This window comes from Oncorhynchus mykiss, unplaced genomic scaffold (assembly GCF_013265735.2).
Source record: "Oncorhynchus mykiss isolate Arlee unplaced genomic scaffold, USDA_OmykA_1.1 un_scaffold_229, whole genome shotgun sequence".
NCBI lineage: Eukaryota > Metazoa > Chordata > Actinopteri > Salmoniformes > Salmonidae > Oncorhynchus > Oncorhynchus mykiss.
Window position 1 is genome coordinate 310763 of NW_023493697.1, and position 27489 is coordinate 338251.

Sequence of the window (27489 nt, forward strand, 5' to 3'; positions counted from 1 at the left end):
TTTTTTTGAATTTTCGTCTCATCGGTGATACTGTGCTGCGCTCGACTGGTTTGGGCTGAAAGGGAAAACAAATCGAGCAGGAAGCGATGATCGATCAGCAGCATGGAAACCTTGAAACGTGTGAGGCGAAGCAGGAAATCTTCACAAAACAGATTGACCCACTACGAGGTATTGATCTTTATTTGCACTTAGTCACACTGTAACTTGTTGGTAGATTTCGGACATGCTATACTGTATTTACTTATTGTTTGCGTATGGATATGATTGTTGTGGTTTTGTAAATAAAACAAGTCACGATCACTTCTCGTCGACCGAGTCGAGATGCAGTACTGTAGAGTTTGATCCCCAGTAAAATACAGACAAGTCAACGACATAAGGAAGACTTATTAAATAAATTATGAAAGCAAAATGTCATGGTATTTTGTCACGGTTGGGCCTGTTGCTAGGATATGATCGCTCGATGTATCTTCTGAAAACTCCGTTGGTTGATACAGGGTTTGTTCCATAAGAGCAGGATTAAGAAAGTAGCCAGCTAAACTAACTGTCCTGTTCTGAAATAACTTGATATTTTCCAAAAGTAGACAAAGCTAGCCTGATATAATTGACTCAACAATAATTGACTTTCTTCACTCGGATCCATGTCCAGTTTGAGTCACAACAACGAGCCAACCAACACAGCTGCTGACGTTCATGAGAACTTGTTCTCAGAGCTACAACCTTCCTTCATCCAACCTGGGACTCCCCGTAAGCACATGGAGCCACACGTCTGTCTCAAGAGAAAGAGGGAACCTTCCCCAACACCAGAGAGCAGTAAAACAGTGAAAGAGACAGATGGTAACAGAGTTCCAGAGTCTGAGCACCGTTCCGGTTCCCGAACCCCGCGACTCTCTCTGCCGTTTGACCGTCTCCAGGAACCGGTCACGTTGAAAGATCTGACGGAACTGCTTCAGTTTGCTGCTCTGGGGAACACCGGGGGGCTGAAACAACCCAGGTATGTTAGCTAGCTAAAATAAGTTGAGGTGTTTGTTGTTATTGTTGTTGTTATTGTAGCTAGCTAATAAGTTTTGAGGTGTTTGTTGTTATTGTTGTTGTAGCTAGCTAATACGTTTTGAGGTGTTTGTTGTTATTGTTGTTGTAGCTAGCTAATACGTTTTGAGGTGTTTGTTGTTATTGTTGTTTTGAGGTGTTTGTTGTTATTGTTGTAGCTAGCTAGCTACAACAACAATAACAACAAACACCTCAACTTATTTTTTAGATCAGAGTCTAGACTCTCGAGGCAATAACTCTACTCCATAGAGATGGACGTCACACCACGACAGGAACTGAAGCAAACATTCTGCCACAACAACAACATGATAGATATGTATGTGGATGGATAAGTGACAACATCAGTGTTATTGTCTTGTGCCTGTTTCAGTTGGTGTCGCCTCCACCACCAGAAGAATGTGTCAGGGGTGAGCGTGATCCTTCTAGAAGGACTGAGCCAGGCCCACTTCTACAGACACTACCTGCACTTTAAACACCTCCGCACCAAGTACACCTCTGTAAGTCAAGGACCAAATGGCACCCTATTCCCTATATAGTTTACTACTTTTGACCTGACCCTATGGCACCCTATTCCCTATATAGTGCACTACTTTTGACCTGACCCTATGGCACCCTATTCCCTACATAGTGCACTACTTTTGACCTGACCCTATGGCATCCTATTCCCTACATAGTGCAGTACCTTTGACCAGAACCGTATGGGTCAGAAAGTAGTGCACTCTATAGTGAACAGGGTGACATCTGGGACTATGTCAGTCATATTGCATAAGATTCCACCGTGACACCCCCCCCTCCCCTCTGACCTCAGAGACACAGTTATACTCCATCACCTGGCAACATGATTTCGGAGATATTTAGCAGTGAAGTTGTCAACAACAGTCCTGCCGATGCGCTAGGAGACCAGAAGAGCGCTCAGCCAGAGGGAGGTATGTATGGGTAGCCCTGCCAGAGACTTAAAAATCTGCCACTCTCGGCGCAAGGAGGAATTTCCTCTGGGTCTAATTGTTAGGATGTTGATTTCCGGAGTGTGTGTGTGTGTGTGTGTGTGTGTGTGTGTGTGTGTGTGTGTGTGTGTGTGTGTGTGTGTAGGTCTGCAGTGGCACCCAGTGATCAGGAAGTTTGGTCTGGAGACCAGAGGGCTGACTGGATACCTCCTCACCCAGGAGGAGATGATCAAGAAACACTTCCCTGTCCGCGGTGAGACACACACTGGACACTCACACACACACACACACACACACTGGACACTCACACACTGGACACACACACACACACACACACACACACACACACACACACACACACACTGGACGGACACACACACACACTGGACACACACACACACTGGACACACACTGGACACACACACACACACACACACACTGGACACTCACACACTGGACACACACACACACACACACACACACTGGACACTCACACACTGGACACTCACACACACACACACTGGACACTCTCACACACACACACACACACTGGACACACAGACACACACTGGACACTCACACACACACTGGACACTCACACACACACTGGACACTCACACACACACTGGACACACACACACACACTGGACACTCACACACACTGGACACTCACACACACTGGACACTCACACACACACTGGACACTCACACACACACTGGACACTCACACACACACTGGACACTCACACACACACTGGACATTCACACACACACTGGACACTCACACACACACTGGACACTCACACACACTGGACACTCACACACACACTGGACACTCACACACACACTGGACACTCACACACACACTGGACACTCACACACACTGGACACTCACACAGGTCTCTCTCTCTCTCATGTCTCTCTGTGGTGTGTTTTCCAGGTATGCCTGGCAGTGAGGGCTTTGTGTGTACAGACAGTGACGACTGTGTGACTGACAGTAGTCCTCTCTATGGGCTGGACTGTGAGATGGTGAGGACATTCATAGGGCTCTGGTTCAAAGTAGTGCACTATATAGGGAATAGGGTGCCATAGGGCTCTGGTCTAAAGTAGTGCACTATATAGGGAATAGGGTGCCATAGGGCTCTGGTCTAAAGTAGTGCACTATATAGGGAATAGGGTGCCATAGGACTCTGGTCTAAAGTAGTGCACTACATTGGGAATAGGGTGCCATTTGTGACATCCCATATTCATGTCATATCATTCATAGATTTTATTAACAGTAGATGAAACCTCCATTTTGTTTTCTAGTTATTGCTTGGTATCTAATGTGTGTGTGTGTGTGTGCGCGTGTGTAGTGTCTGACAGAATGTGGCAATGAGCTGACACGCATCTCTCTAGTAGACAGCAGAGGGAGTTGTGTTCTGGACGAGCTGGTCAAACCTCCCAACCGCATCCTACACTACCTTACACAGTAAGCAGAGTGAGTGTGTGTGTTTACGTGTGTTTACGTGTGTGTGTGTGTTTACGTGTGTGTGTTTACGTGTGTGTGTGTGTGTGTGTTTACGTGTGGTGTGTGTGTGTGTTTACGTGTGTGTGTGTACGTGTGTGTGTGTGTGTTTACGTGTGTGTGTTTACGTGTGTGTGTGTGTGTGTAGATGCATGTTTGCTTCTCAATATCTGTACGTAACCTCTCCCCTGATAGGTTCTCTGGTATCACCCGTGCAATGCTGCAGCCAATCACCACCACCCTGAGAGAAGTCCAATCAATGCTCAAGAAAGTGTTGCCCCGGGACGCGGTCCTGGTTGGCCACTCCCTTGAGAACGACCTCGTGGCCCTGAACGTGAGTCGCCGTGGTTTACCAATGTAGCCATGACGATAGTGGTTGCAATGGCAGCTAGCAGCAATGCCCGAGGCCTGTTCAGGAGAATATAACATTACAGAATGTTCAGATAGAAATGTATGTTGTAGAACAGATATGACTGTCAGGTAGAACAGGAATCATGTCAGATCTATTCATTTCTATCTGGAACACATAGGTCATCTGACCTGTTGTCTCAGCTGACCCCTGACCTCAAAACCCCTGATCTGGACCTGTTGTCTGGGAACTGAACGGGCCAAAACGAGGAGGGACCGACCTGAATTTGTCCAATAAGAAACCCTTGTTTTTAGTTTTCCATTGAAAAGCGTTTTGCTACTGTGAGCGCTAATGAAGTCGATCCGGTCTCGTCTCAGCTGACCCCTGACCTCAAAACCCCTGATCTGTGACCTGTTGTCTCGTCTCAGCTGACCCCTGACCTCAAAACCCCTGACCCCTGATCTGTGACCTGTTGTCTCGTCTCAGCTGACCCCTGACCTCAAAACCTCTGATCTGTGACCTGTTGTCTGGTCTCAGCTGACCCCAGACCTCAAAACCCCTAAACTGTGACCTGTTGTCTCGTCTCAGCTGACCCCTGACCTCTAAGCCCCTGATCTGTGACCTGTTGTCTGGTCTCAGCTGACCCCTGACCTGTTGTGTTGTCTCCTCCCAGCTGATCCACCCCCATGTGATTGACACCTCCCTGCTGTACAGGAGAGAGTTTGGACGGAGGTTTAAACTCAAGGTGCTGGCTGAGACCGTGCTCAAGTGAGTTCACGACACACACACACACACACTGACGACACACACATACTGACAACACATACACTGACAACACACACACACACACTGACGACACACACACACACACTGACGACACACACACACACACTGACGACACACACACACACACACACACACTGACGACACACACACAGACGACACACACACACACACACACACTGACGACACACACTGACGACACACACACACACACACTGACGACACACACACACTGACGACACACACACACACTGACGACACACACACACTGACGACACACACACACTGACGACACACACACTGACGACACACACACACTGACGACACACACACACTGACGACACACACACACTGACGACACACACACACACACTGACGACACACACACTGACGACACACACACACACACTGACGACACACACACTGACGACACACACACTGACGACACACACACACTGACGACACACACACACACACTGACGACACACACACTGACGACACACACTGACGACACACACTGACGACACACACACACACACACACACTGACGACACACACACTGACGACACACACTGACGACACACACACACACACTGACGACACACACACACTGACAACACACACATACTGACAACACACACACACACTGACGACACACACACACACACACTGACGACACACACACTGACGACACACACACTGACGACACACACACACTGACGCCATGCCACTACGCTCCATAATCGGTAGGAACTGCAGCATGTTTGTGTGTGTTTCTGCTCTGGGGTGAATTTAATTTTTTATAGGTACAGATCTAGGATCAGCTTCCCCCTCCCCTAATCCTAACCTTAACTATTAGTGGGTGGGGGGGGTTCCCCCTATAGGTACAGATCTAGGATCAGCTTCCCCCTCCCCTAATCCTAACCTTAACTATTAGTGGGTGGGGGGGGGGGGGGGTTTCCCCCTATAGGTACAGATCTAGGATCAGCTTCCCCCTCCCCTAATCCTAACCTTAACTATTAGTGGGGGGGTGGGTTCCCCTATAGGTACAGATCTAGGATCAGCTTCCCCCTCCCCTAATCCTAACCTTAACTATTAGTTGGGGACAATGTTAAACTGACCCAAGATCAGTGTCTAGGGGCAACTTCACCCAACTCTTATGTTTGTGACCCACAGGAAGCAGATCCAGACGGAGGAGAGGAAGGGTCATGACCCCACAGAGGACGCCCAGGCTGCCCTGGAACTGGCCCAGTACTTCATACACACTGGACCACGACAGGTACACAACACACACACACACACACACACACACAGGACCACGACACACACACACACAGGACCACGACACACACACACACTGGACCACGACACACACACACACTGGACCCCGACACGCACACACACTGGACCCCGACACACACACACACACTGGACCACGACACACACACACAGGACCACGACACACACACACTGGACCACGACACACACACACACACTGGACCCCGACACACACACACACTGGACCCCGACACACACACACACTGGACCACGACACACACACACTGGACCCCGACACACACACACTGGACCCCGACACACACACACTGGACCACGACACACACACACTGGACCACAACACACACACACTGGACCACGACACACACACACACACACTGGACCCCGACACACACACACACTGGACCACGACACACACCCACACACTGGACCCCGACACACACCCACACACACACACTGGACCACGACACACACACACACTGGACCACGACACACACACACACTGGACCACGACAGGTACACACACACACTGGACCACGACACAAACACACTGGACCCCGACACACACACACACTGGACCACGACACAAACACACTGGACCACGACACACACACACACACACACACACACACACACACACACACACACACACACACACACACACACACACACACACACACACACACACACACACACACACACACACACACACACACACACACACACTGGACCACGACACACACACACACACTGGACCACGACAGGTACACACACAGACTGGACCACGACAGGTACACAACACACACTGGACCACGATAGGTACACACACAGACTGGACCACAACAGGTACACAACACACACTGGACCACGACACACACACACAGACTCCCAGGCTGAGTAACCAGTGTGTGTTCTGTATCAGGTAGTGGAGCTGTATTGTGAAGAGCTGTGGGGTGGGAGTCCTACCATGTACCAGCCTCCTGTCAACAGAGCAACATCTACACACAACAACAACAACAGGTGGGACCAACAAACCCTTCCCCTCTTTTCCATATGTGGTTCCTCTTGTATTAGCCTGGAGGCGAAATAAACACCTGTTGAGGAGAGGTGCTGGCTAGGGGAGTAGAACACCTGTTTAGGAGAGGTGCTGGCTAGGGGAGGAGAACACCTGTTTAGGAGAGGTGCTGGCTAGCGGAGTAGAGCACCTGTTTAGGAGAGGTGCTGGCTAGGGGAGGAGAACACCTGTTTAGGAGATGTGCTGGCTAGGGGAGTAGAACACCTGTTTAGGAGAGGTGCTGGCTAGGGGAGGAGAACACCTGTTTAGGAGAGGTGCTGGCTAGCAGAGTAGAACACCTGTTTAGGAGAGGTGCTGGCTAGGGGAGGAGAACACCTGTTTAGGAGAGGTGCTGGCTAGGGGAGGAGAACACCTGTATAGGAGTGGTGCTGGCTAGGGGAGTAGAACACCTGTTTAGGATAGGTGCTGTCTAGGGGAGGAGAACACCTGTTTAGGAGAGGTGCTGGCTAGGGGAGTAGAACACCTGTTTAGGAGAGGTGCTGGCTAGGGGAGTACAACACCTGTTTAGGAGAGGTGCTGGCTAGCGGAGTAGAACACCTGTTTAGGAGAGGTGCTGGCTAGGGGAGTAGAACACCTGTTTAGGAGAGGTGCTGGCTAGGGGAGTAGAACACCTGTTTAGGAGAGGTGCTGGCTAGGGGAGGAGAACACCTGTTTAGGAGAGGTGCTGGCTAGCGGAGTAGAACACCTGTTTAGGAGAGGTGCTGGCTAGGGGAGGAGAACACCTGTTTAGGAGAGGTGCTGGCTAGCGGAGTAGAACACCTGTTTAGGAGAGGTGCTGGCTAGGGGAGGAGAACACCTGTTTAGGAGAGGTGCTGGCTAGAGGAGTAGAACACCTGTTTAGGAGAGGTGCTGGCTAGGGGAGTAGAACACCTGTTTAGGAGAGGTGAACACCTGTTTAGGAGAGGTGCTGGCTAGGGGAGTACAACACCTGTTTAGGAGAGGTGCTGGCTAGGGGAGGAGAACACCTGTTTAGGAGAGGTGCTGGCTAGGGGAGTAGAACACCTGTTTAGGAGAGGTGCTGGCTAGGGGAGTACAACACCTGTTTAGGAGAGGTGCTGGCTAGGGGAGGAGAACACCTGTTTAGGAGAGGTGAACACCTGTTTAGGAGAGGTGCTGGCTAGGGGAGGAGAACACCTGTTTAGGAGAGGTGCTGGCTAGGGGAGTAGAACACCTGTTTAGGAGAGTTGCTGGCTAGGGGAGTACAACACCTGTTTAGGAGAGGTGCTGGCTAGGGGAGTAGAACACCTGTTTAGGAGAGGTGAACACCTGTTTAGGAGAGGTGCTGGCTAGGGGAGGAGAACACCTGTTTAGGAGAGGTGAACACCTGTTTAGGAGAGGTGCTGGCTAGGGGAGGAGAACACCTGTTTAGGAGAGGTGCTGGCTAGGGGAGGAGAACACCTGTATAGGAGTGGTGCTGGCTAGGGGAGTAGAACACCTGTTTAGGATAGGTGCTGTCTAGGGGAGTAGAACACCTGTTTAGGAGAGGTGCTGGCTAGGGGAGTAGAACACCTGTTTAGGAGAGGTGCTGGCTAGGGGAGTACAACACCTGTTTAGGAGAGGTGCTGGCTAGCGGAGTAGAACACCTGTTTAGGAGAGGTGCTGGCTAGGGGAGTAGAACACCTGTTTAGGAGAGGTGCTGGCTAGGGGAGTAGAACACCTGTTTAGGAGAGGTGCTGGCTAGGGGAGGAGAACACCTGTTTAGGAGAGGTGCTGGCTAGCGGAGTAGAACACCTGTTTAGGAGAGGTGCTGGCTAGGGGAGGAGAACACCTGTTTAGGAGAGGTGCTGGCTAGCGGAGTAGAACACCTGTTTAGGAGAGGTGCTGGCTAGGGGAGGAGAACACCTGTTTAGGAGAGGTGCTGGCTAGAGGAGTAGAACACCTGTTTAGGAGAGGTGCTGGCTAGGGGAGTAGAACACCTGTTTAGGAGAGGTGAACACCTGTTTAGGAGAGGTGCTGGCTAGGGGAGTACAACACCTGTTTAGGAGAGGTGCTGGCTAGGGGAGGAGAACACCTGTTTAGGAGAGGTGCTGGCTAGGGGAGTAGAACACCTGTTTAGGAGAGGTGCTGGCTAGGGGAGTAGAACACCTGTTTAGGAGAGGTGCTGGCTAGGGGAGTAGAACACCTGTTTAGGAGAGGTGCTGGCTAGGGGAGGAGAACACCTGTTTAGGAGAGGTGCTGGCTAGCGGAGTAGAGCACCTGTTTAGGAGAGGTGCTGGCTAGGGGAGGAGAACACCTGTTTAGGAGATGTGCTGGCTAGGGGAGTAGAACACCTGTTTAGGAGAGGTGCTGGCTAGGGGAGGAGAACACCTGTTTAGGAGAGGTGCTGGCTAGCAGAGTAGAACACCTGTTTAGGAGAGGTGCTGGCTAGGGGAGGAGAACACCTGTTTAGGAGAGGTGCTGGCTAGGGGAGGAGAACACCTGTATAGGAGTGGTGCTGGCTAGGGGAGTAGAACACCTGTTTAGGATAGGTGCTGTCTAGGGGAGGAGAACACCTGTTTAGGAGAGGTGCTGGCTAGGGGAGTAGAACACCTGTTTAGGAGAGGTGCTGGCTAGGGGAGTACAACACCTGTTTAGGAGAGGTGCTGGCTAGCGGAGTAGAACACCTGTTTAGGAGAGGTGCTGGCTAGGGGAGTAGAACACCTGTTTAGGAGAGGTGCTGGCTAGGGGAGTAGAACACCTGTTTAGGAGAGGTGCTGGCTAGGGGAGGAGAACACCTGTTTAGGAGAGGTGCTGGCTAGCGGAGTAGAACACCTGTTTAGGAGAGGTGCTGGCTAGGGGAGGAGAACACCTGTTTAGGAGAGGTGCTGGCTAGCGGAGTAGAACACCTGTTTAGGAGAGGTGCTGGCTAGGGGAGGAGAACACCTGTTTAGGAGAGGTGCTGGCTAGAGGAGTAGAACACCTGTTTAGGAGAGGTGCTGGCTAGGGGAGTAGAACACCTGTTTAGGAGAGGTGAACACCTGTTTAGGAGAGGTGCTGGCTAGGGGAGTACAACACCTGTTTAGGAGAGGTGCTGGCTAGGGGAGGAGAACACCTGTTTAGGAGAGGTGCTGGCTAGGGGAGTAGAACACCTGTTTAGGAGAGGTGCTGGCTAGGGGAGTACAACACCTGTTTAGGAGAGGTGCTGGCTAGGGGAGGAGAACACCTGTTTAGGAGAGGTGAACACCTGTTTAGGAGAGGTGCTGGCTAGGGGAGGAGAACACCTGTTTAGGAGAGGTGCTGGCTAGGGGAGTAGAACACCTGTTTAGGAGAGTTGCTGGCTAGGGGAGTACAACACCTGTTTAGGAGAGGTGCTGGCTAGGGGAGTAGAACACCTGTTTAGGAGAGGTGAACACCTGTTTAGGAGAGGTGCTGGCTAGGGGAGGAGAACACCTGTTTAGGAGAGGTGAACACCTGTTTAGGAGAGGTGCTGGCTAGGGGAGGAGAACACCTGTTTAGGAGAGGTGCTGGCTAGGGGAGGAGAACACCTGTATAGGAGTGGTGCTGGCTAGGGGAGTAGAACACCTGTTTAGGATAGGTGCTGTCTAGGGGAGTAGAACACCTGTTTAGGAGAGGTGCTGGCTAGGGGAGTAGAACACCTGTTTAGGAGAGGTGCTGGCTAGGGGAGTACAACACCTGTTTAGGAGAGGTGCTGGCTAGCGGAGTAGAACACCTGTTTAGGAGAGGTGCTGGCTAGGGGAGTAGAACACCTGTTTAGGAGAGGTGCTGGCTAGGGGAGTAGAACACCTGTTTAGGAGAGGTGCTGGCTAGGGGAGGAGAACACCTGTTTAGGAGAGGTGCTGGCTAGCGGAGTAGAACACCTGTTTAGGAGAGGTGCTGGCTAGGGGAGGAGAACACCTGTTTAGGAGAGGTGCTGGCTAGCGGAGTAGAACACCTGTTTAGGAGAGGTGCTGGCTAGGGGAGGAGAACACCTGTTTAGGAGAGGTGCTGGCTAGAGGAGTAGAACACCTGTTTAGGAGAGGTGCTGGGTAGGGGAGTAGAACACCTGTTTAGGAGAGGTGAACACCTGTTTAGGAGAGGTGCTGGCTAGGGGAGTACAACACCTGTTTAGGAGAGGTGCTGGCTAGGGGAGGAGAACACCTGTTTAGGAGAGGTGCTGGCTAGGGGAGTAGAACACCTGTTTAGGAGAGGTGCTGGCTAGGGGAGTACAACACCTGTTTAGGAGAGGTGCTGGCTAGGGGAGGAGAACACCTGTTTAGGAGAGGTGAACACCTGTTTAGGAGAGGTGCTGGCTAGGGGAGGAGAACACCTGTTTAGGAGAGGTGCTGGCTAGGGGAGTACAACACCTGTTTAGGAGAGGTGCTGGCTAGGGGAGGAGAACACCTGTTTAGGAGAGGTGAACACCTGTTTAGGAGAGGTGCTGGCTAGGGGAGGAGAACACCTGTTTAGGAGAGGTGAACACCTGTTTAGGAGAGGTGCTGGCTAGGGGAGGAGAACACTTGTTTAGGAGAGGTGCTGGCTAGGGGAGGAGAACAGGTTTGAGTGTGTCTCTCATTTCTCTCTCGTAGTAACAACACTACTGTAGCTCTGTCAGGTTTGAGTGTGGCTCTCATTTCTCTCTTGTAGTAACAACACTGCTGTAGCTCTCTCAGGTTCGCCGAGGCCCTGAAGAGTTCTGGCCAATCAGCCGTGTTTATAGGGAAGCGTGCTGACAACACCCTGGATCTGGCCAATCAGCAGTGGCACAGCTCAGACAGAGAGGTGAGACGCGTGATGGGTCAGGGGCTCCCATGGAGCTCAGTTGGTAGAGCATGGCACTTGCAACACCAGGGTTGTGGGTTCGATTCCCACTGGGGACCAGTTTGAAAAAGTAGCCTAACCCGCCTAACCTCCAACCCTTCACCCTACCTCCTAAACCCTCCACCCTACCTCCTAAACCCTCCACCCTACCTCCTAAACCCTCCACCCTACCTCCTAAACCCTCCACCCTAACTATCCCTCATTCTCTCCTCCAGGTCTTGTCTTCCTTTAAAAGAGGACTAGACTCTCACTCGTTCAGCGTTGTCCAGTTGTCTTCCTTCTCTGACCATCTGAAGGCTATGATCTCTACTGATCAGCACTACCACACGGTATGAATCTGTCTACCTCTGTCTGTCATATCTATCACACGGTATGAATCTGTCTACCTCTGTCTGTCATATCTATCACACGGTATGAATCTGTCTACCTCTGTCTGTCATATCTATCACTACCACACGGTATGAATCTGTCTACCTCTCTGTCTGTCATATCTATCACTACCACACGGTATGAATCTGTCTACCTATCTGTCTATCATATCTATCACTATCACACGGTATGAATCTGTCTACCTCTGTCTGTCATATCTATCACTACCACACGGTATGAATCTGTCTACCTCTGTCTGTCATATCTATCACTACCACACGGTATGAATCTGTCTACCTCTCTGTCTGTCATATCTATCACTACCACATGGTATGAATCTGTCTACCTCTCTGTCTGTCATATCTACCTCTCTTTATCTTTATACTCCAATAGGGGGCGCTAACTGTATACTGAACTAGTCCTGTTGGATGTAATGACTTTATACTCCAATAGGGGGCGCTAACTGTATACTGAACTAGTCCTGTTGGATGTAATGACTATATTCCAATAGGGGGCGCTAACTGTATACTGAACTAGTCCTGTTGGATGTAATGACTTTATATTCCAATAGGGTGCGCTAACTGTATACTGAACTAGTCCTGTTGGATGTAATGACTTTATATTCCAATAGGGGGCGCTAACTGTATACTGAACTAGTCTTGTTGGATGTAATGACTATATTCCAATAGGGGGCGCTAACTGTATACTGAACTAGTCCTGTTGGATGTAATGACTTTATACTCCAATAGGGGGCGCTAACTGTATACTGAACTAGTCCTGTTGGATGTAATGACTTTATACTCCAATAGGGGGCGCTAACTGTATACATGTTGATGTCATATCTGGCTAAATGAACTTTGTATGTGCGTGTCTTGTCGTGTGTTCCAGATGTCTCAGCGTCTGAGAGAGATGTGTGTGGTGTTTGCAGGGCCGTTGCCTAGCGACTACTCAGAGAGGGCTGTGAGGAGGCTGTTCAGCAGCTGTGGAACAGTACGAACTGTCAGGCTGTTGAACGCTACTCAGAGGGTACGTGACCAGAAATCAGAAGCCATCAAGCTGATCTAGGATCAGGTCCCCCTTGTCCATTCGTTACCACAGTAGAGCTGATCTAGGATCAGGTCCCCCTTGTCCATTCGTTACCACAGTGGTGCTGATCTAGGATCAGGTCCCCCTTGTCCATTCGTTACCACAGTGGTGCTGATCTAGGATCAGGTCCCCCTTGTCCATTCGTTACCACAGTAGAGCTGATCTAGGATCAGGTCCCACCTTGTCCATTCGTTACCACAGTAGAGCTGATCTAGGATCAGGTCCCCCTTGTTCATTCGTTACCACAGTAGAGCTGATCTAGGATCAGGTCCCCCTTGTCCATTTGTTACCACAGTGGTGCTGATCTAGGATCAGGTCCCCCTTGTCCATTCGTTACCACAGTGGTGCTGATCTAGGATCAGGTCCCCCTTGTCCATTCGTTACCACAGTGGTGCTGATCTAGGATCAGGTCCCCCTTGTCCATTCGTTACCACAGTAGAGCTGATCTAGGATCAGGTCCCCCTTGTCCATTCGTTACCACAGTAGAGCTGATCTAGGATCAGGTCCCCCTTGTTCATTCGTTACCACAGTAGAGCTGATCTAGGATCAGGTCCCCCTTGTTCATTCGTTACCACAGTAGAGCTGATCTAGGATCAGGTCCCCCTTGTTCATTCGTTACCACAGTGGTGCTGATCTAGGATCAGGTCCCCCTCGTCCATTCATTACCACAGTACAGCTGATCTAGGATCAGGTCCCCCTTGTCCATTCGTTACCACAGTAGAGCTGATCTAGGATCAGGTCCCCCTTGTCCATTCGTTACCACAGTAGAGCTGATCTAGGATCAGGTCCCCCTTGTCCACTGATGACAACTTAAAAGGCAAAGATGATCCTAGATCAGCTCTCCGTCTCAGAGATGCTTTATGAGTTCTGGCCCAGGGGTCTCCAATGGGTACAGGCTTTTGTTCCATCCAAATCGTGTTATTTGTCACATGCTTTGTAAACAACAGGTGTAGATTAATAGTGAAATGCTGACTTATGGGTCCTTTTCCAACAAAGCAGAGTTAAAGATAAACATGGTAAATAGATAGAAAGTGACACAATGCTGATTGGCTGAAAGCTAATATTTTTACACTTCTAATTAAGTTAGTAACCAGTTTATAATAGCAATAAGGCACCTCTGGGATTTGTGGTATTTGGCCAATATACCTCCGCTAAGGGCTGTATCTAAGAACAGCCCATAGCTGTGGTATATTGGCCATATACCACATCAGCATGCGTCTGGGCATATGTAGTGTGTGTCTGGGCGTGTGTAGTGTGTACTGGGGTGTAGTGTGTGTCTGGGCGTATGTAATGTGTACTGGGGTGTAGTGTGTGTCTGGGCGTATGTAGTGTGTACTGGGGGGTGTGAGTGTGTGTCTGGGCGTATGTAGTGTGTACTGGGGGGTGTGAGTGTGTGTCTGGGAGTATGTAATGTGTACTGGGGTGTGTGAGTGTGGCGTTAGGTTCTAATTTTCAGAGTATAAAACTCATTTGACAAGCTCAAACCAAGTTTATTTTTCCCCAGAGGCTCCATAGATGCTCTCAATGGTGTAGCTGTAGAACTGAGGAGATCTGATGCCAAATCTCCTCAGCCTCCTGAGGGGGAAGAGGCGCCGTCGTGCTCTCGTCACAACTGTGTGGGGTGTGTGTGGACCATGTTCATTCCTTAGTAGTGTGGATACTGAGGAACTTGGAAGTTCTCGACCTGCTCCACTACAGCCCTGTTGATGTGGTTGGAGGCTCTCGACCTGCTCCACTACAGCCCCATTGATGTGGTTGGAGGCTCTCGACCTGCTCCACTACAGCCCTGTTGATGTGTTTGGAGGCTCTCGACCTGCTCCACTACAGCCCCATTGATGTGGTTGGAGGCTCTCGACCTGCTCCACTACAGCCCCATTCATGTGGTTGTAGGCTCTCGACCTGCTCCACTACAGCCCCATGGATGTGGTTGGAGGCTCTCGACCTGCTCCACTACAGCCCTGTTGATGTGGTTGGAGGCTCTCGACCTGCTCCACTACAGCCCCATTGATGTGGTTGGAGGCTCTCGACCTGCTCCACTACAGCCCTGTTGATGTGGTTGGAGGCTCTCGACCTGCTCCACTACAGCCCCATTGATGTGGTTGGAGGCTCTCGACCTGCTCCACTACAGCCCCATTGATGTGGTTGGAGGCTCTCGACCTGCTCCACTACAGCCCCATTCATGTGGTTGTAGGCTCTCGACCTGCTCCACTACAGCCCTGTTGATGTGGTTGGAGGCTCTCGACCTGCTCCACTACAGCCCCATTGATGTGGTTGGAGGCTCTCGACCTGCTCCACTACAGCCCCATGGATGTGGTTGGAGGCTCTCGACCTGCTCCACTACAGCCCCATTCATGTGGTTGTAGGCTCTCGACCTGCTCCACTACAGCCCCATGGATGTGGTTGGAGGCTCTCGACCTGCTCCACTACAGCCCCATTGATGTGGTTGGAGGCTCTCGACCTGCTCCACTACAGCCCCATTGATGTGGTTGGAGGCTCTCGACCTGCTCCACTACAGCCCTGTTGATGTGTTTGGAGGCTCTCGACCTGCTCCACTACAGCCCCATTGATGTGGTTGGAGGCTCTCGACCTGCTCCACTACAGCCCCATTCATGTGGTTGTAGGCTCTCGACCTGCTCCACTACAGCCCCATGGATGTGGTTGGAGGCTCTCGACCTGCTCCACTACAGCCCCATTGATGTGGTTGGAGGCTCTCGACCTGCTCCACTACAGCCCCATTGATGTGGTTGGAGGCTCTCGACCTGCTCCACTACAGCCCTGTTGATGTGTTTGGAGGCTCTCGACCTGCTCCACTACAGCCCCATCGATGTGGTTGGAGGCTCTCGACCTGCTCCACTACAGCCCCATCGATGTGGTTGGAGGCTCTCGACCTGCTCCACTACAGCCCCATTCATGTGGTTGGAGGCTCTCGACCTGCTCCACTACAGCCCCATGGATGTGGTTGTAGGCTCTCGACCTGCTCCACTACAGCCCCATTCATGTGGTTGGAGGCTCTCGACCTGCTCCACTACAGCCCCATGGATGTGGTTGTAGGCGTAGCTCACCCCTCCGTTTCCTGTAGTCCACGACCAACTCCTTTGTCTTTGACGTTGAGGGAGAGGTTGTTGTCCTGGCACCACACGGCCAGGCCTCTGATCTCCTCCCTATAGGCTGCTTCATCGTCGTCGGTTATCAGTCCTACCACCGTCGTGTCATCAGGTAAATTTGATGATGGTGTTGGAGTCGTGCGCGGCCACGCGGTCGCAGGGTGAACAATGAATACATGATGGAACTAAGCACATAGCCGAGCGGCCCGTGTTGTTGGTCAGCGTGGCGGATGGTGTTGTTGCCTACCCTTAACGCCTAGAGCCGGCCCATCAGTAAGCCCAGATCCAGTTGCAGAGGAAGGCGTTTAGTCCCAGTGTCCTGAGTTCAGTGATGAGCTTGGAGGTGACTGTGGTGTTGAATGCTGAGCTGTAGTCAATGGACAGCATTCTCACATACTGGTAGGTAATCCTTTTGTCCAGATGGGTGAAGGCAGTGTGGATGACAATAGAGACTGAGTCGTCTGTGTATCTGTTGGGTAATGTGAATTGGACTGGGTCCAGGGTGTCTGGGATGATGATGATGGTGTTGATGTGAGCAATGACCAGCCTTTCAAAGCATAGGGCGATAGTCATTTAGGCAGGTTACCTGGGCGTTTTTGGGCACTGGGACAATGGTGGTCTGCTTGAAACAAGTTGGTATTACAGACCGGGTTAAGTTGAAAATGTCAGTGAAGACACTTGCCAGATGGTCAGCGTATGCGTCCTGGTATTCCGTCTGGCCCTGCGGCCTTGGTCTTACTCACATCGGCTAGAGCGTGATCACACAGTTGTCCGGAACAGCTGGTGCTCTCATGCATGGTTCAGCGTTGCTTGCCTCGGTAAACTTGCGTCGCTGGGCAGCTCGTGGCTGGGTTTGGCTTTGTATAATGTGATAGTTTACAAGCCCTGTCACATCCCTTCGAGCATCAGAGCCGGTGTCGTAGGATTCGATCTTAGTCCTGTATTGACGCTTTGCCTGTTTGATGGCTCGTCGGATGTCGTAGCGGAATTTCTTACAAGCCTCCGGATTAATGTCGTCGTCAATGCACTTATTGATGAAGCTAAACTCCTCAATGTTATTGGATGAATCCCAGAACATATTCCAGTCTGTGCTCGTGAAACAGTAGCTTAGCATCCACTTTATCGGACCAGCACAAACACCTGATTCGACTAATCAAAGTCTTGATGAGAACCGGAGTCGGTGACTAGCGATCAAGATTACTTTCCTATGAGTATATGTGCTTCTTAAATGTGAGTTTGACCTTTGACCCTGTGATGACTCGGCAGGTGCATGCAGAGGTAGAGTTTGAGCTGCTGGAGGGAGCTGTGCTGGCTGTCGAGATGCTCAACGGAACACTGCTACACAGCGGACACATCGTCAAGGTCTGGATCTGTCCCTCGTTTTCTGTTTATCTACCTTTCTCTCTCCTAACCCCCTCTTCATGTACCTGTCTGGGTTTTTTCTGCCTCTCTTTTTCACTTTCTGTCTCTCAATCTCTGTCTCTCTCAATCTCTTTCTGTCTCTCTCAATCTCTTTGTCTCTCTCAATCACTTTCTCTCTCTCTCTCTCAATCACTTTCTCTCTCTCTCAATCACTTTCTCTCTCTCAATCGTTTTCTGTCTCTCTCAATCGCTTTCTGCCCTGCCTGTGTCTCTTTCACACTGTCCGTCTCCCCACTCTCTTTCTCCCTCGCCCTGTCCTTTTTTCATATACTCGTTCTTATTTCTCCCTCTGACCTTTGCTTCCAGTAATTCTCCCCTTCTGTCTTGTTGCTCATGCTCTTTCTGAATGTAAATCTAAATGTGTTCTCTCTTCTACCGGTCAGGTCCAGAGACCTGTAAAGGAGTCCATGTTGGATCTGGACGTCTTTCTGAGTTCCCTGCAGGATGACCCGCTAAATGCTAACGTCATCTACGCCGCAGGGCTAAAGGCTAATGCTAAAACAGCACAGTTTGCAGCCAAAGTCAATGGGACTGGGCTAAATGCTAATGCAGCAGCTGAAGTCAATGAGACTGGGCTAAATGCTAACATAGCAGCACTCCCAGCTAAGGTCAATAGAGCTAGGCTACATGCTAAAGCGAACCATTCGGGGCTCTTAGAGAAAGTCAATGGAACTTTTCTAAATGCTAAAGCTAAGCTAGCTGAAGCGAATGGACCTGGGCTACATTCTAAAGCTAAATTTGCTAAGCTAGCAGAGCTCTCAGTTGAAGTCAATGGCACTCTGCTCCAAGTGAAAACTATGCTAGCAGAGATAGCAGCCGAAGCCAATGTTGGAGCGAGGCTCCATGCTAAGACTGCCGGACTCTGTGAAGAGGACCTCCGCGAGGCCTTCGGACAGTACGGAACGGTTCAGGGCGTAATTCTACCTGCAAAGCACTCTGGAAAACAGAAACGTAGGAGACATGCTTTCTTAAGTGAGTCAAAGCTTCACATGTACCAACATCTTTATTATTATTATTTTAATTATTATTATATTATTATTTGTATTATTATTATTATTACTATTTTATTATTATTTTATTTTTTATTATAATTTATTTTTTACAATTATTACTATTTTTATTTTATTATTTATTTTTTTATTTAAAAAAAAAAACATTTTAGTCAGTTAGCAGACGCTCTTATCTGGAGCAACTTACCCTTGTTGGCTCAGGGATTCGAACTAGCAACCTTAAGTCACCGGCCCAATACTCTAACGGCTAGGCTACCTGCCGCCCATCATCAATGACCTGAGTCTAATTTTAGCCGTTGAATTTGTTGTTCGAAATATAAAGTATGATTTTTAAAATGCAATTGGTTTGCTAATCATCATATTAAAAATGTGCACATTTTTCCAGAGTATGATAGTCCTGACACTGTGGACGCGGTCCTCAGCTCACCTGTGGAACTCTGGGACAGGAAGGTGAGCACTCGCAGAGCCCTGACTCCGCCCCACCTGTGCTCCTGGGTTACTATGACGACGACGACTGGGTCCGACAGAGAAACACTGGACGAGTCGTCGCAGGAAACCGGAAGAGAGGAACAGGAAGTGGCGTGCGTGATGAGGAAGTTGGACCGGCGCGTGGGGAAGCTGTTCAGATCTCTACCTGACAACACCCTCAGCATCGTACTGCTGCCTGGTCACAACAGGTGAGAACAGACTAAACATGTTTAGTTATGGTAGCCCCTCCCTGTTTTGGACGATGTTTAGTTATGGTAGCCCCTCCCTGTTTTGGACGATGTTTAGTTATGGTAGCCCCTCCCTCTTTTGTCCCTTCGTTTCCAATGGGTTCCTAGTGAATACAACCCCTGGTGAGGAAAGGGGTTTTCACAGGATGGGTTGTTGTTTTCTATAGAGAGGGAACTCAGGGGGGCTGCTGTTTTCTATAGAGAGGGAACTCGGGGGGGCTGTTTTCTATAGAGAGAGGGAACTCAGGGGGGCTGTTGTTTTCTATAGAGAGAGGGAACTCAGGGGGGCTGTTGTTTTCTATAGAGAGAGGGAACTCGGGGGGGCTGTTGTTTTCTATAGAGAGAGGGAACTCGGGGGGGCTGTTGTTTTCTATAGAGAGAGGGAACTCGGGGGGGCTGTTGTTTTCTATAGAGAGAGGGAACTCGGGGGGGGCTGTTGTTTTCTATAGAGAGAGGGAACTCAGGGGGGCTGTTGTTTTCTATAGAGAGAGGGAACTCAGGGGGGCTGTTGTTTTCTATAGAGAGAGGGAACTCAGGGGGGCTGTTGTTTTCTATAGAGAGAGGGAACTCAGGGGGGCTGTTGTTTTCTATAGAGAGAGGGAACTCGGGGGGGCTGTTTTCTATAGAGAGAGGGAACTCGGGGGGGCTGTTGTTTTCTATAGAGAGAGGGAACTCAGGGGGGCTGTTGTTTTCTATAGAGAGAGGGAACTCAGGGGGGGCTGTTGTTTTCTATAGAGAGAGGGAACTCAGGGGGGCTGTCGGTTTTCTATAGAGAGAGGGAACTCAGGGGGGCTGTTGTTTTCTATAGAGAGAGGGAACTCGGGGGGGCTGTTGTTTTCTATAGAGAGAGGGAACTCGGGGGGGCTGTTGTTTTCTATAGAGAGAGGGAACTCAGGGGGGCTGTTGTTTTCTATAGAGAGAGGGAACTCAGGGGGGGCTGTTGTTTTCTATAGAGAGAGGGAACTCAGGGGGGCTGTCGGTTTTCTATAGAGAGAGGGAACTCAGGGGGGCTGTTGTTTTCTATAAAGAGAGGGAACTCAGGGGGGCTGTTGTTTTCTATAGAGAGAGGGAACTAGGGGGGGCTGTTGTTTTCTATAGAGAGAGGGAACTCAGGGGGGCTGTTGTTTTCTATAGAGAGAGGGAACTCAGGGGGGCTGTTGTTTTCTATAGAGAGAGGGAACTCAGGGGGGGCTGTTGTTTTCTATAGAGAGAGGGAACTGAGGGGGGGCTGTTTTCTATAAAGAGAGGGAACTAGGGGGGGCTGTTGTTTTCTATAGAGAGAGGGAACTGAGGGGGGGCTGTTTTCTATAAAGAGAGGGAACTAGGGGGGGCTGTTGTTTTCTATAGAGAGGGAACTCAGGGGGGCTGTCGGTTTTCTATAGAGAGAGGGAACTCGGGGGGGCTGTCGGTTTTCTATAGAGAGAGGGAACTCAGGGGGGGCTGCTGTTTTCTATAGAGAGGGAACTCAGGGGGGCTGTTGTTTTCTATAGAGAGAGGGAACTCAGGGGGGCTGTTTTCTATAGAGAGAGGGAACTCAGGGGGGCTTGTTGTTTTCTATAGAGAGAGGGAACTCAGGGGGGCTTGTTGTTTTCTATAGAGAGAGGGAACTCAGGGGGGCGGCTGTTTTCTATAGAGAGGGAACTCAGGGGGCTGTCGGTTTTCTATAGAGAGGGAACTCAGGGGGGCTGTCGGTTTTCTATAGAGAGAGGGAACTCGGGGGGCTGTCGGTTTTCTATAGAGAGAGGGAACTCAGGGGGGCTTGTTGTTTTCTATAGAGAGAGGGAACTCAGGGGGGCTTGTTGTTTTCTATAGAGAGAGGGAACTCAGGGGGGGCTGTTGTTTTCTATAGAGAGAGGGAACTCGGGGGGGCTGTTGTTTTCTATAGAGAGAGGGAACTCGGGGGGGGGGCTGTTGTTTTCTATAGAGAGGGAACTCGGGGGGGCTGTTTTCTATAGAGAGAGGGAACTCGGGGGGGGGGGGGGGGGGCTGTTTTCTATAGAGAGAGGGAACTCAGGGAGGGGCTGTTGTTTTCTATAGAGAGAGGGAACTCAGGGGGGCGGCTGTTTTCTATAGAGAGGGAACTCAGGGGGGCTGTCGGTTTTCTATAGAGCGAGGGAACTCAGGGGGGCTGTTGTTTCCTATAGAGAGAGGGAACTCAGGGGGGGCTGCTGTTTTCTATAGAGAGAGGGAACTCAGGGGGGGCTGCTGTTTTCTATAGAGAGAGGGAACTCAGGGGGGGCTGTTGTTTTCTATAGAGAGAGGGAACTCAGGGGGGCCTGTTGTTTTCTATAGAGAGAGGGAACTCAGGGGGCCTGTTGTTTTCTATAGAGAGAGGGAACTCAGGGGGCCTGTTGTTTTCTATAGAGAGAGGGAACTCAGGGGGGCTGTTGTTTCCTATAGAGAGAGGGAACTCAGGGGGGCTGTTGTTTTCTATAGAGAGGGGGAACTCAGGGAGGGGGGCGTTGTTTTCTATAGAGAGAGGGAACTCAGGGGGGCTGTTGTTTCCTATATTTAGAGAGGGGTGGATTCTAATACGCTGTCTGTTTGCTTTTTTCAGTTCCCATGGCGATGGTCTGTGTTTCCTGGAGGTCAAACAGGGGTCAGCAGCACTCAGTGACCACGCCCCCGACCCTATGCTACCTGCATAGGGTACCTTCCCAAGATTCCCAGAAATCCCGGTCGGAGGATTCTGGATTTCTTGCTTACTCCCTCCTGATTTCGTGAATCTTAACAGAAAGTTAACAGATGTTGGCAACACTTCGCCTGCGATACTGTGTTTTGCCATCTTGTGGTGTGCTGTAGCCCAGCAGTGCTGCAACGTGACTAACAAAGACAGCTCTAGGCTACGAGAGTATTAAGTCATGTTTTAAATAAAGAGGTGAGGCTACCTACGAGTGCTTGATATGTTTCGTTCAGTCCAGGCTGGACAGGGTTTTGGACACAGGCAATGAATTGAAGGTAAAACACAGGATGTGTCTGATATGACACCCTATTCCCTATGTAGTGTGCACTATGAGCACCCTATTCCCTATGTAGTGTGCAGCCTATTCCCTATGTAGTGTGCACTATGGGCACACCATGGGTCCTGGCAAAACTCTCTACAGGGCTTATTAGGGTGCCATTTTGGACGTAAACTCCCTGTGTTTGACCTGTATTGCTGCTTCTGATCTGAATCACATGATGCCTTGTGTCGTCTTTATCATGTCCACCTAATAAACAGGTGATTGTTGTTAACATGATTCTGTCATTCAATAGAGAGCAGGCTTCTACTGTCTGGTAGTACATTCACAACTCTCTCCGTCACAGTGTAGAATGCATAACTCCCTCCGTCACAGAGTAGAATGCATAACTCCCTCCGTCACAGAGTAGAATGCATAACTCGCTCCGTCACCTCGCTCCGTCACAGAGTAGAATGCATAACTCCCTCCGTCACAGAGTAGAATGCATAACTCCCTCCGTCACCTCGCTCCGTCACAGAGTAGAATGCATAACTCGCTCCGTCACCTCTCTTTGTCACAGAGTAGAATGCATAACTCGCTCCGTCACAGAGTAGAATACATAACTCGCTCCGTCACAGAGTAGAATGCATAACTCGCTCCGTCACAGAGTAGAATGCGTAACTCGCTCCGTCACCTCGCTCCGTCAGAGTAGAATGCATAACTCGCTCCGTCACAGAGTAGAATGCATAACTCGCTCCGTCACAGAGTAGAATGCATAACTCGCTCCGTCACAGAGTAGAATGCATAACTCGCTCCGTCACAGAGTAGAATGCGTAACTCGCTCCGTCACCTCGCTCTGTCACAGAGTAGAATGCATTACTCGCTCCGTCACCTCTCTCCGTCAGAGTAGAATGCATAACTCGCTCTGTCACCTCGCTCTGTCACAGAGTAGAATGCGTAACTCGCTCCGTCACAGAGTAGAATGCGTAACTCGCTCTGTCAGAGAGTAGAATGCGTAACTCGCTCTGTCAGAGAGTAGAATGCATAACTCGCTCCGTCAGAGAGTAGAATGCATAACTCGCTCCGTCACAGAGTAGAATGCATAACTCGCTCCGTCAGAGTAGAATGCGTAACTCGCTCCGTCACAGAGTAGAATGCGTAACTCGCTCCGTCACAGAGTAGAATGCATAACTCCCTCCGTCACAGAGTAGAATGCATAACTCTCTCCGTCAGAGTAGAATGCGTAACTCGCTCCTTCAGAATAGAATGCGTAACTCGCTCCGTCACCTCGCTCCGTCACAGAGTAGAATGCGTAACTCGCTCCGTCACCTCGCTCCGTCACAGAGTAGAATGCGTAACTCGCTCCGTCACAGAGTAGAATGCGTAACTCGCTCCGTCACAGAGTAGAATGCGTAACTCGCTCCGTCACAGAGTAGAATGCGTAACTCGCTCCGTCACAGAGTAGAATGCGTAACTCGCTCCGTCACAGAGTAGAATGCATAACTCGCTCCGTCACCAGAGTAGAATGCATAACTCGCTCCGTCACCAGAGTAGAATGCATAACTCGCTCCGTCACAGAGTAGAATGCGTAACTCGCTCCGTCACAGAGTAGAATGCGTAACTCGCTCCGTCACAGAGTAGAATGCCTAACTCGCTCCGTCACAGAGTAGAATGCGTAACTCGCTCCGTCACAGAGTAGAATGCGTAACTCGCTCCGTCACAGAGTAGAATGCATAACTCGCTCCTTCAGAGTAGAATGCATAACTCGCTCCTTCAGAGTAGAATGCATAACTCGCTCCTTCAGAGTAGAATGCGTAACTCGCTCCGTCACAGAGTAGAATGCATAACTCGCTCCTTCAGAGTAGAATGCATAACTCGCTCCGTCACAGAGTAGAATGCATAACTCGCTCCGTCAGAGTAAATGCATAACTCATTCTAGTCTTATTTTGAAGGCTTCCTCTGAAGGAAGACGGGGGAAACAGATGTTCAGTTTGAAACTAATGGTGGGTCAGGTGAAGATGAGAACACAGAGAGTGAGAACGAGTGGGTTACCGTGGTGAACAAGGAAAGGATGGAGTGGCGTTGAAGACGCGATGGTAGTAGAGCCTACACCCGTGAATGTTTCTCTGCACCAAGGGACCCTGATATATTTAATGTTAAAAAAGGTGGACTGGGCCTCCCGGGTTAGCCCGGCGCTGTACTGCAGTGGTTAAGGGCGCTGTACTGCAGTGGTTAAGGGCGCTGTACTGCAGTGGTTAAGGGCGCTGTACTGCAGTGGTTAAGGGCGCTGTACTGCAGTGGTTAAGGGCGCTGTACTGCAGTGGTTAAGGGCGCTGTACTGCAGTGGTTAAGGGCGCTGTACTGCAGTGGTTAAGGGCGCTGTACTGCAGTGGTTAAGGGCGCTGTACTGCAGCGCCAGCTGTGCCACCAGAGACCCTGGGTTCGCGCCCAGGCTCTGTCGTAACCGGCCGCGACCGGGAGGTCCGTGGAGTGACGCACAACTGGCCTAGCGTCGTCTGGGTTAGGGAGGGCTTGGCCGGTAGGGATATCCTTGTCTCATCGCGCACCAGCGACTCCTGTGGCGGGCCGGGCGCAGTGCGCGCTAACCAAGGTTGCCAGGTGCCTAGTGTTTCCTCCAACACATTGGTGTGGCTGGCTTCAGGGTTGGATGCGTGCTGTGTTAAGAAGCAGTTGGGTTTTTAATTTTTTTTATTTTACTTTTATTTTCCTAGGCAAGTCAGTTAAGAACAAATTCTTATTTTCAATGACGGCCTAGGAACAGTGGGTTAACTGCCTGTTCAGGGGCAGAACGACAGATTTGTACCTTGTCGGCTCGGGGGTTTGAACTTGCAACCTTCCGGTTACTAGTCCAACGCTTCCGGTTACTAGTCCAACCGGTTACTAGTCCAACGCTCTAACCACTAGGCTACCCTGCTGTATCGGAGGACGCATGACTCTCAACCTTGGTCTCTCCATAGCCGTACGGGAGTTGTAGCGATCAGACTAGATAGTTGCTACTAAAACAATTGGATACCACGAAATTGGGGAGGAAAAAGGGGTAAAATAAAAAAGGTGGACTGTATAATTTATTGCAATGTCATAAACTACACAGCACAAACTGAAAATTAATCAGAGACAATTGGCATCATTGTAAGTGCAGCTGAACGCTCTTTGGGACTTAAGAATCCTGTCGAAGAATGTTCCGCCCTGGACTATATGACGATGTGTTTTTTTAATGGGTCTATTTTTGTATAGTATGGTTTTTTTTTTCTTCCATTGTGCCCCTCTAATGAGTGACTGATTTAGACCTGGGACACAAGGTGTGTGCAATTAATTATCAGGAAGAACAGCAAACCAACAGGCTCCAGACCTCGTAGGCTAAGAGTTGAGTACCCCTGCTATAGCGTATATGATTTCGTTTCCTCCACCAAATTATTTTTATATCTATTTCGTTCACTACCCTGTACAGTAAGTAGGTGGCGGCAATAGACATTCAAGTCTATTGGGTAGCCTAGTGGTTAGAGCGTTGGACTAGTAACCGGAAGGTTGCAAGTTCAAATCCCCGAGCTGACAAGGTACAAATCTGTCGTTCTGCCCCTGAACAGGCAGTTAACCCACTGTTAAATAAAACTCAGAACAAGGCTTCCTTCCCATACCGGAAATGACGGCATCAAACTGCTGCCATCAAAACAGACTGGGTTGAAAGCGAGACTTATCTAAACCATCTTTGGTCAAAAGGTAAACAAGAGAACACGTCGGAGGGAAACGTCACACAGACTGATGATTAAAAGCATCCAGGTAGATCATAAATGCACATCTAGCCAAATTATAACCGCTTTGTAGCATGGATCGCTAGCTTATCTAACTAGTTTTGTTACGTATTTGTTCAAACGTTAGCTATATCAGAACGGTTTATATAGACCTGTAAAGGCCAAAATCATACGAAAAGTGTTTATAATGCAGAATGAGAAAAGACGGGTCACTCTTTTTTTCCTCGCGTCTACACGGATCAATGCTGGTAAAATGAATGGTTAAATTGCCAGAAAAATATTTTTGTGTATATAGTGGTTCCATCGAAATTCATGGTACAGTGTAGCTTTGGGACACAACATCGGGGGTCTGTATTGGTTGGACTCCCTGAGTTGTGCATATAGTAGTTCTGGTGGCTGGCGACGGGAAATAACCCTACCACAATATAGCCGGCTACACAAAAGCATGTGTGTAATCTCTAGGAACTCTTATTTACCAGACGTAAATTTAAATGTGACCCTCACCATCAAATAAACGTCTGAATCCAAACATTGTCCGAACCGCACCGTATTCCTGCTCTGTAGACAGTGGTAGGACGTGCGTGGTCTAATGACAACCCGCTGTCTAACTCAACATGGTGCTGTTCTGACAAAATTTGGATACAGACGTTAATTCGATAGAGAGGGTCACATTTAACTTTACATTCGGTAAATAGTTCCTAGAGATTATACATGCATATGCCTTTGTTGACAGAAAACGTTTTTTTGTTGTTGTTGCTGAAGCCGGCTATATTGTGGTACGTTATGTTCTGTTGCCAACCACCAGAATGATGCAGCCAATGAGTCCAACCAATACAGAAAGCTAGGTAAAAGGATAGTTAATGGAATCAAACGGGTTATACTCATCAGCTGTGATAACCGTTGATCTCAGGCAGCTGCATAGCAGGAGATTTATCCACCAAACCTTTCTTCTGGTCGATACTTTCTTCGTTCTTGATTAGGAGAGGCACCATTCTCTTATTAAATGTATGTGTCCAGTTGCAGCGAGAACGATTGGATTCACAAGATGCTCCCGTCATTAAATACACGTCGTGCTCCATGTTGTATTCACCGCAATCTTTTCTATCTCTGATCTGCTCTCATTGATCGAGCCAGGTGAGTGTCATTCAAAGTGACGCTTGATTGGTGGATTAATTAACGAGCCAGGTGGGTGTCCACCAATCAAGCGTACACTGGCCTGACTCCGATCAATGAGGAATAGACAAGATGGCTACGTTTACATTGTTGGATTACTTCTTGGAACAAAATATTTAATTTAATATCTAAGTGTTTTCTAAATTCAAACGTTACCCCAGC

At 49.7% G+C, this 27489-nt stretch overlaps 1 protein-coding gene across 2 annotated transcripts; it reads left to right on the forward strand.

Annotated features, from left to right (window-relative positions):
- The first annotated feature begins 30 nt into the window (after positions 1-30).
- Positions 31-22679, forward strand: LOC110511854 (RNA exonuclease 5). 2 transcript variants are annotated; one of them, XM_036973316.1, is made up of 18 exons: positions 31-168; positions 647-991; positions 1418-1544; positions 1856-1973; positions 2137-2244; positions 2932-3020; positions 3347-3462; positions 3694-3832; positions 4521-4615; positions 5807-5909; positions 6849-6946; positions 11582-11699; positions 11954-12067; positions 12996-13133; positions 17564-17659; positions 18103-18691; positions 19115-19406; positions 22003-22679. In XM_036973316.1, the coding sequence occupies exons 2-18, from the start codon at positions 753-755 to the stop codon at positions 22091-22093; spliced, it is 2670 nt and encodes an 889-aa protein (XP_036829211.1). In that variant the 5' UTR covers positions 31-168; positions 647-752; the 3' UTR covers positions 22094-22679. The 2 variants fall into 2 exon arrangements, with proteins under 2 accessions (XP_036829211.1, XP_036829212.1); XM_036973317.1 differs by having other exon boundaries at positions 11591-11699.
- Positions 22680-27489: the final 4810 nt, after the last annotated feature.